The sequence below is a fragment of the Carassius auratus genome, chromosome 41, assembly GCF_003368295.1.
Source record: "Carassius auratus strain Wakin chromosome 41, ASM336829v1, whole genome shotgun sequence".
NCBI lineage: Eukaryota > Metazoa > Chordata > Actinopteri > Cypriniformes > Cyprinidae > Carassius > Carassius auratus.
In genome coordinates, this window is record NC_039283.1 from 22274360 (window position 1) to 22296748 (window position 22389).

The window sequence follows — 22389 nt, forward strand, 5'->3', positions numbered from 1 at the left end:
CGTCATGCAGGTATTTGGGTCTTTAGGGAATGTTCTTCTCATATTCAGACACAGTAAAGATGGAAACGTGAGCGTACCTTGGCAGCTGGGCAGAGCTCTGTTCCACTCGGGTCTGTTGGTGCCGCCCATGACACAGGTGAGACTAGAATAACCCTGGAGCTGGTAGCCTGGATCACAGTGGAAGGTCACAGTGGAGCCCAGCTTATAGTCTCCACCCAACCGAGTGCCATTCATCACGCTGCCCGGGTCAAAACAAGCCTCACGCAGTTTAGCTATACGGGAGAGGAACACAAGACATATGGCATAAGATAAAGCTATAGAAGATGAAAAGATCGTAAGGGATAAAAATGGCAAGCGCTGAGTCACTGTCAGCCTTTTAAAACATTCCAGTTTGCACTCGAGCATCTTGAAACTGTATATCATGACAATCCTAAAGGAGCTGTTTACCAAAACATGAACACTCTGTCATCATTTACTTGCCCTCAATCGATAAAAATCGATAAGTGCATCGCTCAAGGGCACAGATCCAGTTCGAGAACAGCCCCTTTCGGGCTCCTTAACCACCAGACCGAAACAAAAGAGCAATTACCTTTGTATTCCAGATGGAAGCCCGTGTAGCTCACCGATCCATCGCTGCGGAAGGCAATGTGCATGATGTTGGAGCTGCTTTCAACCTTTTCAGGCAACTTGCTGTCTTGAAATGTGCCGATCAGATGACTGTTGCTGTGAGGTCCATCATAGATGTACAAGAAGTCATAGTTGGGCTCAATGCTAAAACTGAGAGAAGACAAACACAATATACTGTAGGACCAAAACACAGTGCAAATGGTGATCTATCGACTACTTTTCTACCCAATTTACCACTGACTTGCTTTGCAATACAGATATCTAAATATTCTTAAACCAAGCTTCATTTACTTGAGAAGCAAAAACTGAATAGATCTTGTGATGTCAAAGGGGGAAGCTTGTTAAATTGTCATGTTTTACAGCAATCAATATTACCATTTCTACACTGCAAAATAAGAATTTAAATTTTTTTTTTGTCTCGTTTTCCAGTACAAATATCTAAAGAATTGAATAGCAGAATAACAATAATGAAGTGAATTAATGCTTAAAACTATATTTAAAAAAAAAAGTATTTTAAGCATAAACTCACTTCATTCTTATATATTTTAATTTAAGAATTTGTAGTTAATAAGAAATTCTTTTTTGTTTTCTTCTTTTTTTTGGCAGTGTAAAATGCAAATTGATTTTAAAGTATGAAGGTTGTAGGAAAGAGAAAATAAGCAGCATCCTGTTATAAACATGAAAATTCATCAAGTGCTTGTTGACAACATCACAAGCTCCATCCAGTTTTCACCATGTGCCCGGCTGAGGCTGTTAAAACATGTGCCTGTGACCTTCCTAAAAGACCTTTAGGGTCATCTGAGGCAGAAATTGTTTTGAAGAGCCTTTTTTGTATGTTTCAGGTGGGGAGACATCTGATGTGGGTGGAAAATGCACATAAATGGCACAGTGATGCTTTGGGAAAATGTAGTCAGAAAATGCTCCACTTCTTATTAAATACAGCAATGAGAGCAAACGGCTGTTTGTTGTCCCGGGACGGCAACAGTAATGCACCAACAATATGCCATTAATTTGAGACAAATTTGTAAAAACTGCAATAACGTCATTTCAGATTATGTGTTGCAGACCTCTCAGAGAACATCTATCTTGAGAGATCTTTTTCCAATTACTACACTGATTGTAAAACACAATTATAAGTCATATGTTAATGTGACTTTTTTTTTTTTCTTTTTTTTTGTGCACAGATCACAGTCTGATGCCAGATTCTAATTTACGGTCGAAGATGGAACAGCTATGGGTCAGTGACGTGGCACGCATACTCACTTTATATGTTCAGATGTAATAACTTATTCAGAGAAACATTAAAAATGCACATCATGCTGCCAACAACTTGAAAACATCTTCTCTATGATTAACCTTTTCAAAAATTCTGTTTGATATTTTTTATGGTACAAAGTCAAAATGTCTAGGTGGTTTATTAATCTTGAGATGGATATATATATATATATATATATATATATATATATTTTTTTTTAATATATACATATTAAATATATATAATATATAAATAAGGCAACATTTCTATTTTTCATTTAGTTTAAATTGATACATTAAAATAACTAAAACTCAAATAAAATTATACATACCGTATTTTCCGGACTATAAGTCGCACTTTTTTTCATAGTTTGGCTGGTCCTGCGACTTATAGTCAGGTGCGACTTATCAAAATTAATTTGACATGAACCAAGAGAAATGAACTAAGAGAAAAAATTACTATCTACAGCCACGAGAGGGCGCTCTGTGCCGCTCAGTGCTCCTGTAGTCTACACTGAAAACATAGAGCGCCCTCTGGCGGCTGTAGACGGTGATGTTGACTCTTGGTGATTGGTTCTAAATAAATGCGACTTATAGTCCAGGAAAATAGTATAGTATAGTATAGTAACAGGCAGTTATTTATGTTTTTTCTCGTCATGACGTATTTTTGGACTCATGCAACTTATACTCAGGTGCGACTTATAGTCCGGAAAATACGGTATATACTTATAAGGAACAAGTACTATTAAAAATGACCAAAACAAAACAAATACACTAAAATTAAAATAAAAAAATAAAAATATAAAAATATAAAAATATAAATAAAATATTAAATAAAAAATAAAAGATTAAATAAAAAGATTATTCAAAATATTATTAAAACCTATAATAGTATCTCAGTGATGGTTACAACACATTAAAAAGTTGCTTTTTTTTGACAACAAAAAATGATCTTCCTGTTTTCAGAGTAATATTTAGTCCTTCAAATTGATGATGATACCTGATAAATGCCAAGGAAATGACGTAATCAGGGTGCACCGTGATGAACCAATCGCAGTCCTTGCTGTGCGGGTACGGATGGGGGAAATTTGGTGACAGAATGAATCCAGATGAGCCTGTAATATTTCCACCACAAGGAGCTGGAAGAGATTATAAAGTATATAAAAACTTTTTTTACCCACTCACAGTGTGCAAGCGCTGCTGTTTTATTTTAAAATGGCTAGATATCATATGAGTAAATGACCATCTTGGCTAATAAATCATTCAATAAATAGCTATAAGTCAAATTCAAATTGTTTCATTAATATTCATGAGCAAAGCTGATAGGTTCCCGCCCCCCCACGGTTCAAATTGTTCTAAAGCTCCTGCTTAGCCTTTAAAACCAGATTGACCTTTAAAATGAGTAAATGTGACTCAAACTTAAAGGCAGTTGAAAGAAAATAGGTTTCACAGACTCCTGGAACCCAGAAAATAAATGCAGTTTCCTAGAAGCATTTATCATGGGAAGTCTTCACCCCAGTTTCCCACAACCCAGAACTGTTGAGTGCAGTGATCAGAAATTTCCATCAAAGAGATTTATTATTTCAGGCCTTTTATAAAGTGTTATTCAAGTCATTTCTGCTAGTTATTTTAGACATTTCGTCAGAGCTGACAAGTGTGAAATGAGAGGCCGTCCGTATTTTCTAGGCATCGTGCGGCATCGCTGCAGACTGAATGAATCTCACCGATACATGTAGGAGGACTGGGCTGCCAGTAGAATCTGTTGTCCACCTGAATGCAGGTGATCCTGGGCTCCCCTTGCAGGTCGTAGCCCGGATCACATGTGAAGGTCACCGTGTCGCCAGGCTCTTTGCCCTCTCCGCTGCGGCTACCGTTCATGGGCGTCCCTGGGTCCCTGCAGGCGGTCGCCACTGAACCTGCAAAATGAGAACGATGACCAGCTGTGCTCACTTTTCACTTACCAGGATGACTCCGCAGGAGGTAGCATTTCCCGCTTGGAAATGAGGTTGCGTGGCCTCGGTAGCGAACAATGGCTCACTGGGGGCTCTGCTGAGCAGAACACCATCTAATACAGATCTGGAGTAAATCTGAGCTACAGTACAGCAGTCCTGCTTGACTGAAAAATCACTCGCTAATGGATGCAGGGGTTTTTTTATATACTTAAGTTGAAAAAGCTTTTACTGTCTTCAGGCAGAGGAACCGTTATTTTGGCCAAGCTTCCTTTTTAGGCAATTCAATTCAGAGTGTTTTGTGCAAAAAGTAAAATGTAATAAAAACAATCCATGCATTTATTTATTTATTTTTTTTACTAAATGAACTTTCTAATAAATGTATACTTTCATTCAGCAAGGATGCATTAATTGAATCAAAAGTGACCGTAAATATATGTATGGTGTTAGAAAAGATTTCTATTTTCTATTTCTCAAGAGTGATAATAATAAGAAATGATTATTGAGCAGCAAAATCAGTCAAAACGATTCAAATTAATTGAGTCGGTTAATTTAAATTAAGGGTTTGGAATGATTCATAAAAGATGAATCAAACAAATTTTCAGCACATGAGACTATAATCACGACACACACCGTTATAGAAATAATAGTTTAGAACATGATATTAAGTTGTAGTCATGCTATGCACCCCTATTAAAAATGTTTCACTGTTTATCACCATTAAAGCCTCGTTAGGTTGAACTTTTTTTACTCAACACTAGAACTGTGTACTGTGAAACTCTGGTTTTAAAGAAAAGTACTCACTTGAGAAATCAATGGCAAATCCAGATTTGCTAATGTAGAAGTCCGTCTCAAACTGGATGGTGACCACATTAAGAGTGCTGTGAACACCGTCGGGTAACAGTGAACCACTCACTTCCTTCAGGGCCATCTCGTTTTCCGGATGCCCGTCCCAAACCTTCAGGATATCATGTGATGCCTCTGTGTCAAATGCCAAGAACTGCAGACTAAAATAAAAGAATAATATAGAGCCTGATTCACAATCATTTACATAGACTGAAATCCCCACACTTAATCAAATCAAATAAATAATTAGGTAGCACTTCATAATAAGATTCCATTGATTAAAGGGATAGTTCACTCAAAAAATGAAAATTCATTTATATAAAAATATGTTTAATAAATTTGGTAACCAAACTGGACTTCCATACAATTTTGTATGTTATTTTCCATACTATGGAAGTCAGTGGGGACCAGCAACTGTTAGGTTACCAACATTCTTTAAAATATATTCTTTTATGTTCAACGGAATAAATAAATTCAGAATTTTCATTTTCCTTTTTCTATCCCTTTTACATGAACTTCTGTAAATACTAACAAGACTAACATCTAAAGTACATAAACACATTATTAAAATCACAAATTGTATCTGTTAAAGGTAAACTGTGTCATTTCTATACTAACATCACCAAATCAACAGCTAATTTATATGGAAATAAATATAAATTATAAGTATAAATATAAATATAAGTATATATTATAAGTGTTTCTTCATATTTGAATTGAAGAATATTTCTATTTTATGTTGAAATAGCTTTTTCTCAGTTTAAATTCTAAGTCTTAGTAAAAACTTAGTTTTAGTTATTTAAGAACCTTAACTTCAACTTTACATTTCATGTAGTTGTCGAAAATTTCTATTGCTATCTACAAAAATGACAAAATAATCAATGAATAAAAGTACCATAAAATAAACTCATATGACTGTTTGAAAAATGTTATTTAATTGTTGTTTCTAGTATGGCAAAAAAATTACACGGGACCTGAGCTTACATGACCTAACAACTAACAGTTGTATTTGTATTTAATAACGTATTTACTAATGTTAAGTTAATGCATTAATAAGTTAATTAACTAACATTAAGTAATGGGACCTTATTGTAAATAGTTATCAATAATTATTTCAAGCTGACTTTCAATAATTTCTTTACTGAGTAAGTGTGTCTCTCATGCAGCACTGTAAACCGGTCAAAGACCTCAATCATACCGAAATAAGATTACATTTTCCAACATCTAGAGGTAGATAAACTTCACTTGAGGTCAGGGTCAATGCAAGCCTGACTCTCTCCTATGCAATATCAATGAATGACTTTAACCAGCTCTCTAAATTCCCATTATGGCTTTCAGCACTCTGTGCTTCGATACCACTAAGACACTGACAGTAAGCGTCAGGCTAAAATATCAATTAATCTCTCTAACAAGTGACTTAATGAGTCACCTGACAGTGTTTCCGGAGTCCACCTCAATGGTCCATGTGCAGCGGAGGTTGTTGTCATATGGGAATGGGTATCCGGGAGACAGTATCCGTCCGGATGACTCACCTTTAAAACTTCCCCCACACTCCGCTAGAACAGATCAAAACAAGAAGTTATTGCGCTGTCAACTCCCACCCACGAAGATGATGTATTTGGTCAAAGCTTTCTTTCTGGTTTTAATGATGAGCTGCCGGGACTCGGGCCGCTGGAATCTCTGTTGCTGGATCTGACACGACCACACCACCCCCTCACCATCCCGAAGTGGCCATGCAACAATGGGCCGTAATTATGCATTCACGAGATGCCACTTTTAACTACGTTGCTTGTGCATGTCATTAATTAAATGTTAAATCTCTGTCCACGTTATTTATGAGCTTAGTCTTGCATGAAAAGCTGTGGACCGCTGCATATATCACAAAAAAAAGGAAGTGTTATCATGTTCATTACAGTAGTCTCAGACACAATATCTGCACTGCATTGCTCATTAAAGCACTTGTTTCTGTAGTGCATTATGGATCAGCCGGATGATCTCACGATCAAACAGGCTTCCTTGTGACAAAGACACTACTGAAATTACAATGGTCATGTAATGAATTCAGAGACAGCTCAGATGGACAAGGAATAGAAAGCTGGCCCCTGGAGATTATTTCTTATATCTTTTCAATAGCCTCTTTAGAGCTAGAGCTAGAGTTTCATATATTCAAGTTCAATTTGCAGAGACAACTACCGTATTTTTCAGACTATAAGTCGCACCTGAGTATTACTCGCATCAGTCCAAAAATACGTCATGATGAGGAAAAAAACATATATAAGTTGCACTGGACTATAAGTCGCATTTATTTAGAACCAAGAACCAAGAGAAAACATTACCGTCTACAGCCACGAGGGGGCGCTCTATGTCTTCAGTGTAGACTACAGGATCACGGAGCAGCACAGAGCGCCCTCTCGCGGCTGTAGATAATGTTTTCTCTTGGTTCATTTCTCTCGGTTCATGTCAAATTAATTTTGATAAATAAGTCGCACCTGACTATAAGTCACAGGACCAGCCAAACTATGAAAAAAGGTGCGACATATAGTCCGGAAAATACGGTAAGTAAACCATTCAAAGGTTGATTGCCCTGAAAAGTGTAAACAGTGACTCGGTGGCGATATCAAAACACTTTGTGCTTGAGCATCACAAGCGTTAAGCAATATTTTAAACTAACCAATCACGTGAGTTTGGGGCGGGACTATGCGTTTATTCAACCTGTGGTAGAGTGGGTGAAGAATATGGGAAACCTGTTTGAATACAGTTAATATTTTTGCAATTTTTCTGAAATTGATTTGTCTTACTGCATGAAAATATATAACCAGTTAATAGGACCTAAATATATATATATATATATATATATATATATATATATATATATATATATATATATATATATATATATATATATAGGTACATATTGGTACCTTTTGGAAGGGTACCAGAGACAACTTTTTTTTTTCTTGAGAGTATATGATACTATGGGTAAAAATGAATGTTGCGAAGTGTGATATTTCTCAGCTAACCACTTAAAACAATAACCAGGTTGTGCCACTAACAGACCAGCATTGCAATAAAGCCTGAATAATGAAAGTAAAATAATGCAGCCTAAAAATGCACAAACTAATTTTTCATACAATTGTCTAACAAGCCGCATCCTAGCAACTCCGAACACCTCATCATTCACCTAGCAATCATTCAAGCAACTCAGAACACCTTAGCAACCCTTAGGCTCATCCTAGCATCAATTCAAGCACATCAGAACACCCTGGCAACCACCTAGCCACACCCTAGCAACCAGTCAAGCAACAAAAGAACCACCCATAGACCATGAATTCACATCACCGACTTGTGCTTGCCTGAAATACTATTGTTATTAACAGAACATGAGGGTTGAAATAACAGTACATGGTCAACAACTAGCTGCTTAGTCATGGAGGAAAAACTCCAGAACCTTTAGCAAAATTAATATTGTATACTGCACTTTATAACTGCATGTGATCTGTTTTGTGAAGAGGAAAAATAACTGTATAAAGTAAGGCATTTATCAGCTAGCTTTTGAATGAAATATTTAGTACAGCCTCAATGTGCACTATTTTGATGTCTGAATTCCCAAGGTGCTGTCATGAGAGCAAGCAGACCCTTGAGGCAAGCTTCCAGCATCTGCTCACCGGAAACCATCTGCACAGAGCATGGCTACTTCATTCTGACTGCTCTGTCCTTCATCAATTTCATCATAAAAAGGCAAGTTTATGCTGGACTATCATAAATACCGACAACTCTATGAGACCAACTAACTTCTGTGTAGTTCTTTAGTTTGCCTGGGACTGAAGTGCTTTGAGACAGAGGCCTTGTTCTGAAAACATTGTGATCTACCTGTGTTGACTACATACTGTAGGTAGCTGTGGTAGAATCTTTAGTGATATGCAAGTGACTTATTTGGACTTACTGTAAAGACAATTCCCAGATGAAAGAAAAGCAATCAAACAAACAAATATGGCACATTTTCCAGGCCGGTTTATGCTGGTTAGGGACACCTGGCTGGTAGACCAGTAAAGTCACTCTGTTCATTACAGAAGCCAGTTTCTACATTGGGAAATTAATAAATAAAAAGGTACCTTTACCTCACAATTCTACCTTTTTTTCCTTGAAATTCCTAATGTACATCTCACAATTCTGACTTTTTACTCTTTTTTTCCAGATTTCTGAGCTTATATTATATACTTATATTATTTTTCAAAATTAATATATAAAATGCAATTCTGACTTCTCTCAAAATTGTGCGGTATAAACTTAAAATCGCTAGTTTTAAAATGACCTTTTTTTGGTCAAATGGTCATGCAGCATGACAAATAAATTTTTGAAAGTATATATATTCCATGTGGTTTCTCAATTAATTTTGGCATCATAAAAACAGCATGTTGGATCACTGAGAATTTATATATATGTGTGTATATATATGGATTCATACTAATTGTGCTTTCACACAGGACGCGTTTGCAGTCCGCTACTCGGTACGTAAACGATCGCTGCACTGCTGCTGACGCACTGCTCCTGGAACGCACTGACGGACCGCAACTGCATGAACGCTGGAATCCGTTAACATGGGTGCGTAAAAAAATACGAAATGCATACGCACCGCAGACGGATTATGTGTGAAACAGGCATGCGTTTGAAACAGTCAAGGTTGTTTGCACCCTGTGCAATGTAGAATTAGTTTACAGCTTGCATGCATGCAAGTGATGCATTTTGGAAACAGGTGATGAGCCCCTGGTCTAATGCACCACCTGTCTTGAGAAACGCGTTCTCCAAGACTTAACGTTACTTTTAGTCATTATTTTATTTCGGTAGCACACAAAATCCGAAATGCATTCTGCAGAATTCAAATGAGCCATTTTAATCTAGATTAATCCAAGATTACAGTGAGATGAATCTATATTTAAAAAATGTATCTATGCCCACCACTAATATATACATATATATATATATATATATATATATATATATATATATATATATATATATATTGATAGAGTATAGCAGCCCATATATTGTAGCCATGCTTAATGAGTACAAAAGTGCCTAAGATATACTTATACTGTTTTATACCAACCACCAATATTCTTGAACAGGCTAATGCCTTGCTAGTTAAACTAGTGGAGGAGCATGCAGATGCTGTAATGTGATTAACAGGTTAAAAAGTTTGAGCATCTCAGTTAACTATAATTATGCAGCTGGTGGCCAAATTGCCATCCTGGACAACATCCCAATCTGGGAAGCAGCAAATAGCGTCCAAAACACAACATTTGCTGGTCTTTTCAACACGGTAATTATAAATATTTACTCTCCAAATGAGTATGTACTCAAAAAACCATTTTCCCCATGAATATTTCAAGTTTGTAGTGTAAATCTCAAGGATACATGAGCAAAAGATTATCTAGTCACTATCACAAGCTCAGGACATTAAACTCAGGATTTGAGCAATGATCCAATCTCTGATTAACAATGCAAATGAATCCTTGAACCGCAAAATATAAAACACAACCAGTAAACATCTAAGCTAGCATTGCTAAGCTAAATGTTTTGTAGTTCTCATATGACCAAACAAGCAGGTGACAATAAGATGATATACTGCACGTTAACAAGAAATCAATAATGCAACATATTTATATTAATAAACATTCCTGGTGCATTATTCATGCAAATTAAAAACTACTTGCTGCAGCTCTGAAATTACTTTGGATTTATAATCAATATATTGAATCATGTAGAAACTAAAAATTTATTTAAAAAATATTTAAAAATGAATTTCTTTAAATAAATTTCATTTAAATTTAATGCAATTTTAATAATAAATTGGTGTATGTATTTAATTGTTAATTTCTCTCATTTCTATATTGTTTAACAGTAAAAAATGAATGTATTATTTATGTCTTGAATCATGTAGATTTTTTATTTTTATTAATTTATGTTTTTATTTTAATATACATGTACATTTGTATTTTAATACATTTACATTTGTAAAATAAAAAGTTTACAAATAACATTATTATGAACTAAATACAATGTAGTAACTTTAACTTTCCGTAAAGCTGCTTTGCAATGATTTGCATTATGAAATGCGCTATTTAAATAAACTTGAATTGAACAATGAAAAATGCTTAAAAATTGTTAGTTGATGATACCTAATGCAACTAAAGTCAATGAACTGAGCCTTACTGTAAAGCATAACCATGGTTTACTTAAAGTTGTCTCTACTGGCATAAATTAAATTACTCAGAAACTGAAAAAATGTAAGTCTTGTGTTCACAAAGTCTTGAAGCAGCTGTACAAGGTGTCAAAAACAACAACAATTACGTTAATCTTCACAATGCATTGGGATCAAAGTTTAATTGGGTAAAATGTGTAAGATGGAGAGGGACTGAAATCAGGCTATAAACGCATCAAACACAGAGCTGCCGTTAACGCCGGTGCAAGGCGCGTGACGGATTCTAGTAGATCCATTATTCACAACAAAAACCTGCAAGGTGTTTGCAGTCACACAACGGACAGAGTTGCATGTGCAATTAAGTGGGATCCATGTAAGGACAAATGCTCAAGATTGAGGACACAAAATGCACTGGCTGTGTTTGGAACAAAACTAACTAGTTTATTGAGTACTGTACACAAATTATAGTGCATGCTATTTTTAAATGATAAGTGAAAGAAAATGCATTTTTGTTTTTTATATACTGCAGATAATTATGGTAGTAAGATATTCCGCACACAGCCGATGTCTCATCCTGCTTTATTTGAAGGGTTGCAATGGATTACCTATGCATGAGGGGAGCGGGTGGTCCCACGTCCGTCTCTCACCAGTCATACATCTCAATATGCTGCTGCCATGGAGACTGTAGCCAGGATCACAGTGATATGTGACCACGCTGCCAGCAAAGTGGCCTTGGTCACTGATTTTGGATCCAAATTGAGGCACACCAGGTTCGTCACAATGAGAAAGTTCAAAACCTGGAGGAGAAAAGCATGCGAAAGGAACATAAGTGGGGGGATTCAATGATTTCAAGATTACTGATTTCAGATTAAAACTTCTTGCTTGGGGACATCTTACCATGTATTTATCATTTTCATTATTCATCACCGCCTTTTCCCCCTCCTTTTTACTATTCAGCTTTTTATCTTATATATATATATATATATATATATATATATATGTGTGTGTGTGTGTGTGTGTGTGTGTGTGTGTGTGTGTGTGTGTGTGTGTGTGTGTGTGTGTGTGTGTGCATGTTTTTGTGACATATCAGGACACAATTCTGTATAATGACATGGGTATGACACAGGTATTACAAGGAGAGGGTGACTTATGAGGACATAACCCATGTCCCCATTTTTAAAAACGCTTATAAATCATACAGAATGAGTTTTTTTTTTTTTTTTTGAGAAAGTAAAAATGCACAATGTTTCCTGTGAGGGTTAGGGTTAGGTGTAGGGTTGTATAATATACAGTTTGTACAGTATAAAAACCATTACACCTATGGGATGAACACACTTTTTATACAAAAACAAACGTGTTTTCATTTTGGAGTGGAGTAACCCTTTAAGCTAAATAGTGGACTTTAGTAATTTAGTGGACTTTAATAAATCTGACCATCATACTGCATACCGCATTTTTTATTTTTCTTTCTCTTTTATTTCAAATATTTTGCATGTTCATATGTTTTGCAGAAATTATTATTATACTCTTTTACAAAAATTAAACTGACATAATTTCCTTCACACAGAGCAATTTTGCAGCTGTAAAGATTTATTCAAAAGTTATTGCACTTGAAGTTATTGCACATACAACACTGAACTTAAAAATATATTTACATTTAATATTTATATATATTATCACACACAAACCTAAATAAATTAGAGAGAGTGTGAAATGTGTGTTCTAAGAACATTTATTTTCTAAAAGTTGACATTAGTCATGCATTTCACACGCTCTCTAATTTATTAAGGTTTGTGTGTGATAATGTGGCCATGGTTGAAGAAACATGCAGCCGATACTTTAGAGACCACCCAGCAATGTGTGAATTGCCCCAAGCTGCTGCAGTTCAAAACAGAGTACAAGACCAGAGGCATGCGCATCCAAACATGCTTGCTGAGCATTTCATTTCAAAACCACGGGTATTATTATGAAATCGGTCCTCCCTACTGCTACTGGATAAAAATGTCCACTCTTCTGGAATGGTTTTCCACTAGATGTTGGAACAAGGATGTAGGAATTTGCTCATTCAGAGAAAACAGCAGTACTATTAATCAAAGTATCAAAAAAGTGGGTGCTCAGATACTTTTGTAATGTGTAAAAACTGTAATGGAGTTCTTAATTGTCTTTCTGCTACATAAAAATCATATCAATCATTTCAACAAAGTTAACTTCTAAAATCAACTGAACTGCAGGGCTGCAAAATTGTCCCCGAGCTTCCAAATGAAGTTCCCACTCTCTCCTTTCTGATTTGTGCAATTAAATTTAACAAGTAAACACAATTTCCTGTGTATTTCCTTTGTCATATACAATTACAGAGAACAGGAGCACACATAATATGATTCCAACCGTTTAATCCTAATCAGATCGTAATGAGAGAATGATACAGCTAATTAATTCATTAAAACTAGGTGTGGGTGAAAGTCCATCAGGAGTTACTCTCCCAGCGGACCGACACACAGCGTTATGAAATTCACTTTGAGTCTGCATAATGCAACCTTGTTATGCACATAAAACAATAATAAATCCACAGCCATAATAATATTCACATTTATATGAACACACAGCCTGATAATACTGTGAGACAATAACATGAGCGACACTGTGCCTGCTAATTAAGACTTCACTGACTGGAGATGAAAATACAGAAGATGTTATAGAGAGTTTATGGATAATATCAGATCCATTCAGCTTTAAAAACTAGTCTTGTGTGAGAACTCATATCATATCAGACAGCACTAGCAGAATTAATCAAGAGAATATCACATTAATGATGATATTGATACAGTAAACTCAGAAAGTACAGTGCTTTTGACTACTGGCATAGATTTTTTTTCTTTATGTTTTTAAAAGAAGTCTCTTCTGCTCACCAAGGCTGCATTTGTTGGATTCAATGCAGTAAAACATTAATATTGTGAAATATTATAACAATTTTAAAGAACTGTTTTGTATATAAATATATTTTAAAATGCAATTTATTCTTATGGCAAAGCTGAATTTTCAGAAATTATACAATTTCATGAAACATATCAATGTTATTATTATCAATTTTGGAAAAAAAACAAATTTGTAGCTTAATTTTTTTTTTGGTCAAAATTGTGACAATATCCACATTATGTATTATAAAACATAATATTTATGTGATGCTATGTGTTACTGGAAAAATAAAAATAAAATAAAATAAAATGACAATTATTTCCATGTTCTTGCATCAAAATATTTGTTTATGATGAGCTCTCTATTTCTACCACACTTTCCTTCACAAATGCACACAGATACTGTACAGTACAGACACACACTCGCTCACACAGAAACGTGTTGTCAGTGCTGCTCTGGTGATTTTTAGCAGTAAAACAGTTTAACAACTTAAAAGCTACATGTCATTTCTGTTCTTGAAGCAGATTAATTTAAAGTTTCGCTATTAGTTGAGACTCTGCCGTCCGAACTCTGTTGAGAGACGCACACACTCAGGTAATTCACATACTTTCAATCTCTCTCTCGGTCTCACAATTGCATTAATAACTGCACTGTTCTGCTATCACTGGCACAAGCCTCAATTACTGAGTCTAAAATCATGTTGGAGGCGTGGAACGACATGAGTTAGAAATTAATCCTACACACAAGAGAGTTTAAAGGACAAAAGCCTCATGAATGTCTTGAAATACAACATCTAAACATTATTTTAGGTGTGGTAACCATAGTATAAGTGGAATACTTGACCCAGGTCTGTTGAATTATTGGAAAATAATGCATACCCGATGTATAGTTAATTATTTCAACTTTGCATTATTTTCTAATAATTCAATGATGTTAATTATTACATAACATAACATAACATAGTGAATCAATTATTATTCAGACACTAGATATAATTTTAGATTTTGTTTTACTAGTGGGTGAGGATAGCAAAATAAAGTTAACTGTGATATATTAAACCCAAAAATTCTTCATACAGTGGACTACCAGTAAAACTGATATAAACTTGGGACCAAAAATGATTCAGACACTTTGACCTGACCAAATATTATCTGACATTATAAAGATGAATTTGTTCTGGCACAGTTTAACTCTGAGTTCTTGTCATATTTTATTACCATTTTCTAAACTATAGCGAATAAACTGTGATATTGTGTGAAATGTTGAAGGTGTCTGAATACATTTTGGTTTGACTTATATATTATATTATATTATATTATGAAAAAAAAAATCTAACTGAAATGGTGTGAGACTAAAAAAGGGAGAAGCTTTTTGGGTGAACTCTTCCTTTAAATGATACCTTGTTTTAAGTTCTCTTTCACTTTTCTTTATTCTTTAGCACAGCTAAGGTCAAAATCCAAATGCACATTATCAGTGCCTGATAGACAAATAAAAGGCTGTCAGTGTCAGTCAGTAAATGAGCAAGTCCTTCTGAACGCCTCCAGCGCTGGGCATTAGTAAGTCACCCCTCCATTCTCAAAGAGCCAAAGTAGTGCTCAATATCACCGTTAACCTCATTCACAATCATGTTTTCTGCACTCTGGGATGTTACTGTTACTTGACCACCAGCTATAATCCTGCAGCAGAGCCTATGAACGCTTTATGATTAAGATATTAACACAATTTAGAAAACTTCTCTTGAGAAAAAGAAAAACCTATAATTTCAAACAAAGGAAATTAAGAGTCTCTGTGCTTTCTCAATGGCACTAATAATCCATGCATAAGATGCAGCTAATTCAAAGGGTTTTATTTAAAAAGCAATAAACCATGTGTGTGGTGTAGCGCGTACTGGGAACAATTATACAGTTCAAGAAGACAATGAAATGAAGACATTAATCCAGAAATGAAAATTAATTGAGCTAATATATTCCGCTGTGAGGTGAGAGGTGGCTTATGACAAAGATTGAGAGGGAGAAGGAGATCTCATTCATATCTGTAGGCATTCACACGTAGTAAATGTGTGTAAAAAAATTACTAAACTTGCCCAATAATACTGTATTGACAACTACATTATTTAGTTGTAATTATTTTGCTGCCCTCTATATTTGTGACAAACTGTAGAACAATTGTTTGGCTTATTTTTCTTTAACATACAGTTCAGATGTCATATTTTCAGTCATTTACATCCACAATGGACAGATTATCTGTCTTAAAATTTGATAAAACTTTTGTTCCTAATAAAGATACAGGCTAACATTTGAGTAAATCACTTGTATTAGCAAACAGTAACATTTTCATTATTTACAAAAGCTAATTTTTTATTACATTTGACACTTGGTGAGTGTTAATTTGAGACAATATTTGTACAATATTAGTGCACTGACAGCATCCTAAATGTAAACCTTTATACGTACACTACTGTTCAAATGTTTGGAGTTGGTAAGACTTTTATCCAGCAAGGATGACTTAAATTGAATAAAATTGACAGTGAAGACATTTATTATCTTATTAGACATTTAAAATAAAACAATGTATCAAATCATATTAGAATGATAGCAGAATAATGCAGCAAAAAAGCATATTAGAATGATTTCTGAAGGATCATGTGACCTTAAAAAACTATGCGTTACCAGAATAAATTATATTTTAAAATACAATCAAATAGAAACATATTCTAAATTATACTTATATTTTACAATACTGATTTTTTTCTTTTTCTTTTTTACTGTATTTTAGGTCAAATAAATGCAGCCTTAGTGAGCAGAAGAGATTTCTTCCAAAAACATTAAAAACTGACCGCAAACTTTTGAATAAGAAATACTGGAACTTTTGTATGGGTGCAGGGGTTCATCCCCACAATGGACTCCCATTTATAAGTAAATTATGGCGAAGCACTGTGTGAGAAAAATCTGTTTTAATTTAAGCTTTATGAAAAACAGATGGGACTAATAAAAGTAGAGTCATTTGCACTCTTGGTAGGACTGAATTTAATTATCATCAAAGCTCATCAAGTCTGAAATATTAGTGAAACCCTGTTGATGTTACATGTCCCACTCAATTATTGCTTCCGTTAGCTTGTGGGCAACACACGACTATAGTTTCAGGAGTTTCTGAGCTCTACACATGAATTTGTGAACAGCCCAAATGAACTTAACCGAAATGTCTATAGCATGTGCTTCATGCACGCATATTGACTCTACTTTCACTTTTGAGTAATACAAGCTACACCGTGCAGGCAGGTTGTGACAGATTAGGTCAGATTAGGTTGTGACTGGAAGCTAATGTGTGTGTTTCTATAAGCAGTGTGGGAGAAAGCAAGAATACGAGAAGACTTACTGCTGTAAACCAGCTTAAAACCCTCAGCCGTATCCTCTTGATCAGAATAAAACTCCAGCCACAGGTGATTGGACGTGCTGGTCAATGACTGACCCAACATAGAGGAACCTGAGAAACCTCCCAGAACTTCTGCCGTGTTGTCTGGACCATCATACAACTGGGGAAACAGACCAGACAGATCTATAGTGTTTAAGGTTTTACTAATATTATGAAAAACATGCAGTTTTGAAAAAATTGGTAATTGAATGTTATAAAAAAATTAAAATTAAAATTAAGGGAATGTTATATTTTTTATCATTTTGCAAACATTATGGGAATGTTACTTTCAAACATTCTCCGAATTATTTTAAATAAGTAGCAAGCAGTCTAAAAAAAAACAAAAAACATTAGACTAACATCCAACTAAGGCCCCGTGCACACAGAGGCGCGTTTAGCTGTATACACATACATCTTGTATCGTATCGTATCGTCCACACAGATCCGGCGTTTTGGGAGAGTGAAACCGATACTTTTTAAACCGATTCCCAGAGTGGATAAATCTAAAAACGCCACCCTTTTCATGTGGACAGTGAATTAGTATATTTTCTGAAACAGGTGTCTTTTTATTAACTAACATTAACACAGATTAATAAATGTATTATTCCATGTTCTTTTGTATCCCACGGACAAGGTTTATGTGCATTGTCCAAGTCGTCTTCTTCTGTGCCAGAATTACAGTGCCACATACTGGTCTGGTGTGTATACTACATCGTTTTGTATCGGTTTCGCATGGACGCAGATATTTTTTGAGACTGGGAGAAAAAAGTTCGGATAGGGAAAGCTCTGGTTTGTGTGGATACAGCCAAAAACATTCTATGAACAATATTCTGTTTTTGTGCTAAAATTCTGAAAACGTAATTTAAACCCAGAAAACGGTATGCGGTTCTATTAACATTACTAGAAAAAAAAAAAAAAAAACGTTTGTTCATAACATTGCCAGAACATTCTCTATGGGTTAGGTGGGTTGGCATAAATTAATGTGTTACTAAGGAAACAATAGATTGCTTTAAGCATTTATAACCATTGTAAATAGACAAATATTGCCCAAAATAACACATTTTTGATTAGATGATGTGTTTCAGGTACTTTTAGAATCAAATGAATGTGTTGCAAGCATGTACAGAGTCTGATATAGGTGTATACGCAGTACTTACCTTGAGAACGTCACCATGAGATAGATTAAAGGTGCTAGCTGTGATGTTGATTCCTTTTCCTGCCTGTACTTGAATGTTGTAGATGCACTCGTGGTTGTTCTCGTAATTGCGAGGGTAGTTTGGGGACAACAGGACACCGGCATTCTTGGAAATAGTTGAGCCGCACTCAGCTATGGACAACGGGGAACCATAGTGACTCAGTGGAACAGCAATGCGTAAAAAGTGTAAATTTGGGGAAATAAAGAAAACAACTAGGTATTCAGAAAAAGACGACATGTCAAAACATGCAGTAGATTAAAAAAAAAAAATATCTTGAATCACATATTTTGTCACCCCTTAGTTGCATTAGAGTAAGTACTGTATAAAAGCAATGCATTTAACTTGACCTTCAATTTTCAACATGAAGAAGAATTAACTTCTGTCATATAATTACACTGTCAAAGGGTAAGCAATTTTATATAAATAAATACCACTTTTATTTCAATAACTTGATGTGAACCACTGAATTAACTAATAAACCAATTAATTATTTTTCAAAATTGCAAATAAAACAAAGATTTGAGTACGTTTTAGAAGAAAATACTATTTCAGTCTAAGAAATTGAACTCAAAATTAAACCAAATTTACTTCCAAACTAGATGCAAATGACTAAATTAAACATATAATGTATTTGCATGTTATAACAATTAGGATAACAGCATTTAAACTGTTTTTCAAATAACTATTACTAAAAGAAGAATACACTACATCAGTAAGTGTTTTTGAAAACATTTCACAATAAAATACAATTGCAGTCTTTCCAATTAATTTTCCGTTTCCAATTATTTGTGTATAATACATATAATAAATAGTTTGTATTATACTGTGCAGCATGCTTTGACACAACTCAATAGCCTGTCGTCACTGAACTCAAATGCAACCATGGAGACTGGTCAAACTCTGGACGTCCAAGCAAATGAGAGCAGCTGACCACGTACCCACACACCTTGGCAGAGGTGCACTCCATATGCGCCGCCCACCGCCCAGGCAAGTGATTTCTCGGGCGCCCTGCAGGCGATAACCAGGGTCACAGGAGAACGTCAGAGTGTCACCGATGCCAAATCTGCCACCGCTGTGCCTGCCAAACTGGGGCACACCAGGGTCCTCACATGGCTCCAAATCATATTCTGAAAAAGCAAAAAGTTTAGCCGGAAACCTAGTTGACCTCATTTGCTGGTGCATTATGTTATACAGGCTGAACTTTATTGTATTCTAAAACTTACTGTAATATGGCTTTGCAGGATGTAAATAACATGTAAACTGTAAAAACCAGGACTCTATTCTGAACCCTAGTGATCTGTTGACATAGGCAGCATTTTTAAGGAATAGTTCTCCCAGAAATGAACATTTACAGACCCTAGGGCAATCCAAGATGTATAGTTTTGATGAAATTTAACATTGCGTCACTTTTACAAATGGATCCCCTGAGGTGAATGGGTGCCGTCAGAATGAGAGTACAAAGAGCTGATAAAAACATCACAATAATCTAGAAGCAATCCACACCACTCCAGTCCATCAGTGTCTTGTGAATTGAAAAGCTGTGTGTCTGTAATAAACAAATCCATCAAGACGTTTTGATTTCTGGGTAAAATAAGAGTCCCGCATCCACAATATTGCTTTCTCCAGTGAAAAAGTCATCTTGCCTGAATCAAGAGAGAACTATGCACAGGTCAAGCACTGTTTACAAGCAAAGATCAAAAGTTCAAAACAGCTCTAAAAATATATGTAGGTAGAATTTGATGTGAGAGACAACAGGAGATTAAATTTTTCGCTGAAGGAAGTGTTATTATTGATTATAACTGACTTATATTTTGGTAGCGACTGTTAAGGTGCTTTAATGATGGATTTATTTCTTAAAAACAAGCAGGTTTTCACAAGATGTTAACTGATGGACTGGATTGGTGTGGATTACTTGTGGACTATTTATGTTTTATCAGCTGTTTGAACTCTAATTCTGACGGCACCCATTCACTGCAGAGGATCTATTGTTGAGCACTGGTAAAGCTAAATTTCTCCAAACCTGTTCTGATGAAGAAACAAACTCATCTCCATCTTGGATGGCCTAAGTACATCCTAATATAAGCTGTTTTTAGGCAAAAGAAAGTTTTGAGTTCTGAAACTTAAAGAATGTTTTTATAGTACAATTACCTTTTATATGTCAAAAGATCAAGGGAATTTTGATTTCTCAGTTCTTAACCCTTTAACCCTCTGAGGTTCGAGGTGATTTTGAGATGTTTTGACATGCCCTATACCATTAGTCATATACCATTAGCTTAGCATGCTAAAGTCCTATTGTCATGCATTTGCTAGAAGAATTATCACAACAGTTATTAAAATGTTTTGAAATTCGTTCCTGATAAATGGCACGCAGTTCTTCTTGTTGCTTTATTTAAGCTTCAGGCTTTATATCTAAATAAAGTGTAACATCACATCATGATTCACAGAGTAAACAGAGAGTGAACATTTACCCTCAGTTATTTGCAAGCACTCAAACGATCAATTAGAGCTATGATAGCAACAGTGTGAATCATTTACACATATGTAAATGATATGCAGAAACGATTAGTGTAGGATCGCAGCTGCGGTTTCAATTAGATCTTGGCGCAATGAGTTGGTCGATGGCAATTGCATGAATTGCTTGTTTGTTTTTGTTTCCTCTGAGCTCTAATATCATATATTAAAATCTATTTAGAAACTCAATAGATTTCATATTATGTAAAGGTATCAGTTCTCGTTCCTGAACTTTCAACATTAAGGCTGGAATGCTAATGGTGGAAAGCTTTTGTCTGCATTTTCATGCCTGATAATTTTTGCAATATGCATGTCTGCTTCTGTCAATCCCCCACCAATATTCAGTACAAGAAAAAGGTCAACCACTGTTTTAATCAGGTAATATATGTTAGGCTAATACAGGAACTTGGCTTCTGGATGATTGTATGGGTATTCATAACTCCAGTGCTTAATTAATGTATATGATGGCTCAAGTAAACATGAGCCAAACCCTATGGGGCTCTTCTCCAAAAATTGGCTTTCTATCAGAACAACATGTCCTCCAACAATGTATCATGCTGACCTAAAAAGAAATAGTTCAGCCAAAAATCTCTCTAACTGGAAGGTTGGTTTCCCCCATATAACCAGTATTGTTTTAGTATCATAGATATAATATTATAGTTTTTGTAACATCTTAAATTAGATTTTATTAATGTATATTTATAAGGAGCATTACAAGGCACAAGTAAAGCATTAAACTACTTTTATAATGAATTACATATAAAGGCTTTAAGTAAAGCATTACCAAAAATGACTGTAACCAGTCATGAACAGAGATTCGGAGCAACTGCTTTAAAATACTGTTGGCTTCCTAGCCGTTTCTCGACTATGAGCTCATATTTAGATGTCAAATAGGTTTCTTTTCCACTTTTATGCCAAAAGGTACATCAACTAATTCCATTAGACAGCAGCCCAGTTGAAGCCAGTGCCCAGTGGGTATCTGGTGGTGACCGTGCAGCGCAGCAGGATGATCCAGTGGGGATCTGTGACTAATGAAAAACGCAGCCCAAAGCCAGCTCTGATATCAGCCAGCAGTTCACCGCTACAGTCTGACGAGAAGACTGCCGGCAACACTGATAAGTCTCAGACTTTCAATAAACCACTGAGATGAAGCTCAAGCTGTTGCCAATTGATTCCCTTTATCAATGTACCAAACACCATCTATATATCTAATTGCTGCTAGGACTTTTCATAGAAACATGCTCGTACTAGCTGATGACGATAACAGCGGCTCTTGTCCTATAATAACCTTTGATAATATCCTCAGATTAAGATTTGGATGATAACGGCTATTACTTTCGTTAAGGAAAAAAATTATTATGTACATTATTGCACTGTTAGCAAAATTTTGTGCTGTAAAAGTCTGTGTAAAAGTTTGCAATTATTTAGGAAAGAATGGGTTTATAATTTCACAATTTAGGTAAATATGGTTTTACAAACA

General features: G+C 35.3%; 1 protein-coding gene across 3 annotated transcripts in view; it reads right to left on the reverse strand.

Annotated features, from left to right (window-relative positions):
- The window catches only part of LOC113059293 (CUB and sushi domain-containing protein 3-like), a 215314-nt gene that overhangs the window by 108447 nt on the left and 84478 nt on the right, over positions 1-22389 (reverse strand). For all 3 annotated transcript variants that reach the window (XM_026227680.1, XM_026227681.1, XM_026227679.1), the window contains exons 21-30: positions 19337-19525; positions 18360-18529; positions 17167-17323; positions 11484-11675; positions 6106-6232; positions 4635-4837; positions 3606-3797; positions 2882-3020; positions 590-777; positions 78-272 (exon numbers count right to left, since the gene is read on the reverse strand). In XM_026227680.1, coding sequence (XP_026083465.1) covers positions 78-272; positions 590-777; positions 2882-3020; positions 3606-3797; positions 4635-4837; positions 6106-6232; positions 11484-11675; positions 17167-17323; positions 18360-18529; positions 19337-19525 — 1752 coding nt within the window. The remainder of the gene's footprint in view (positions 1-77; positions 273-589; positions 778-2881; positions 3021-3605; positions 3798-4634; positions 4838-6105; positions 6233-11483; positions 11676-17166; positions 17324-18359; positions 18530-19336; positions 19526-22389) is intronic.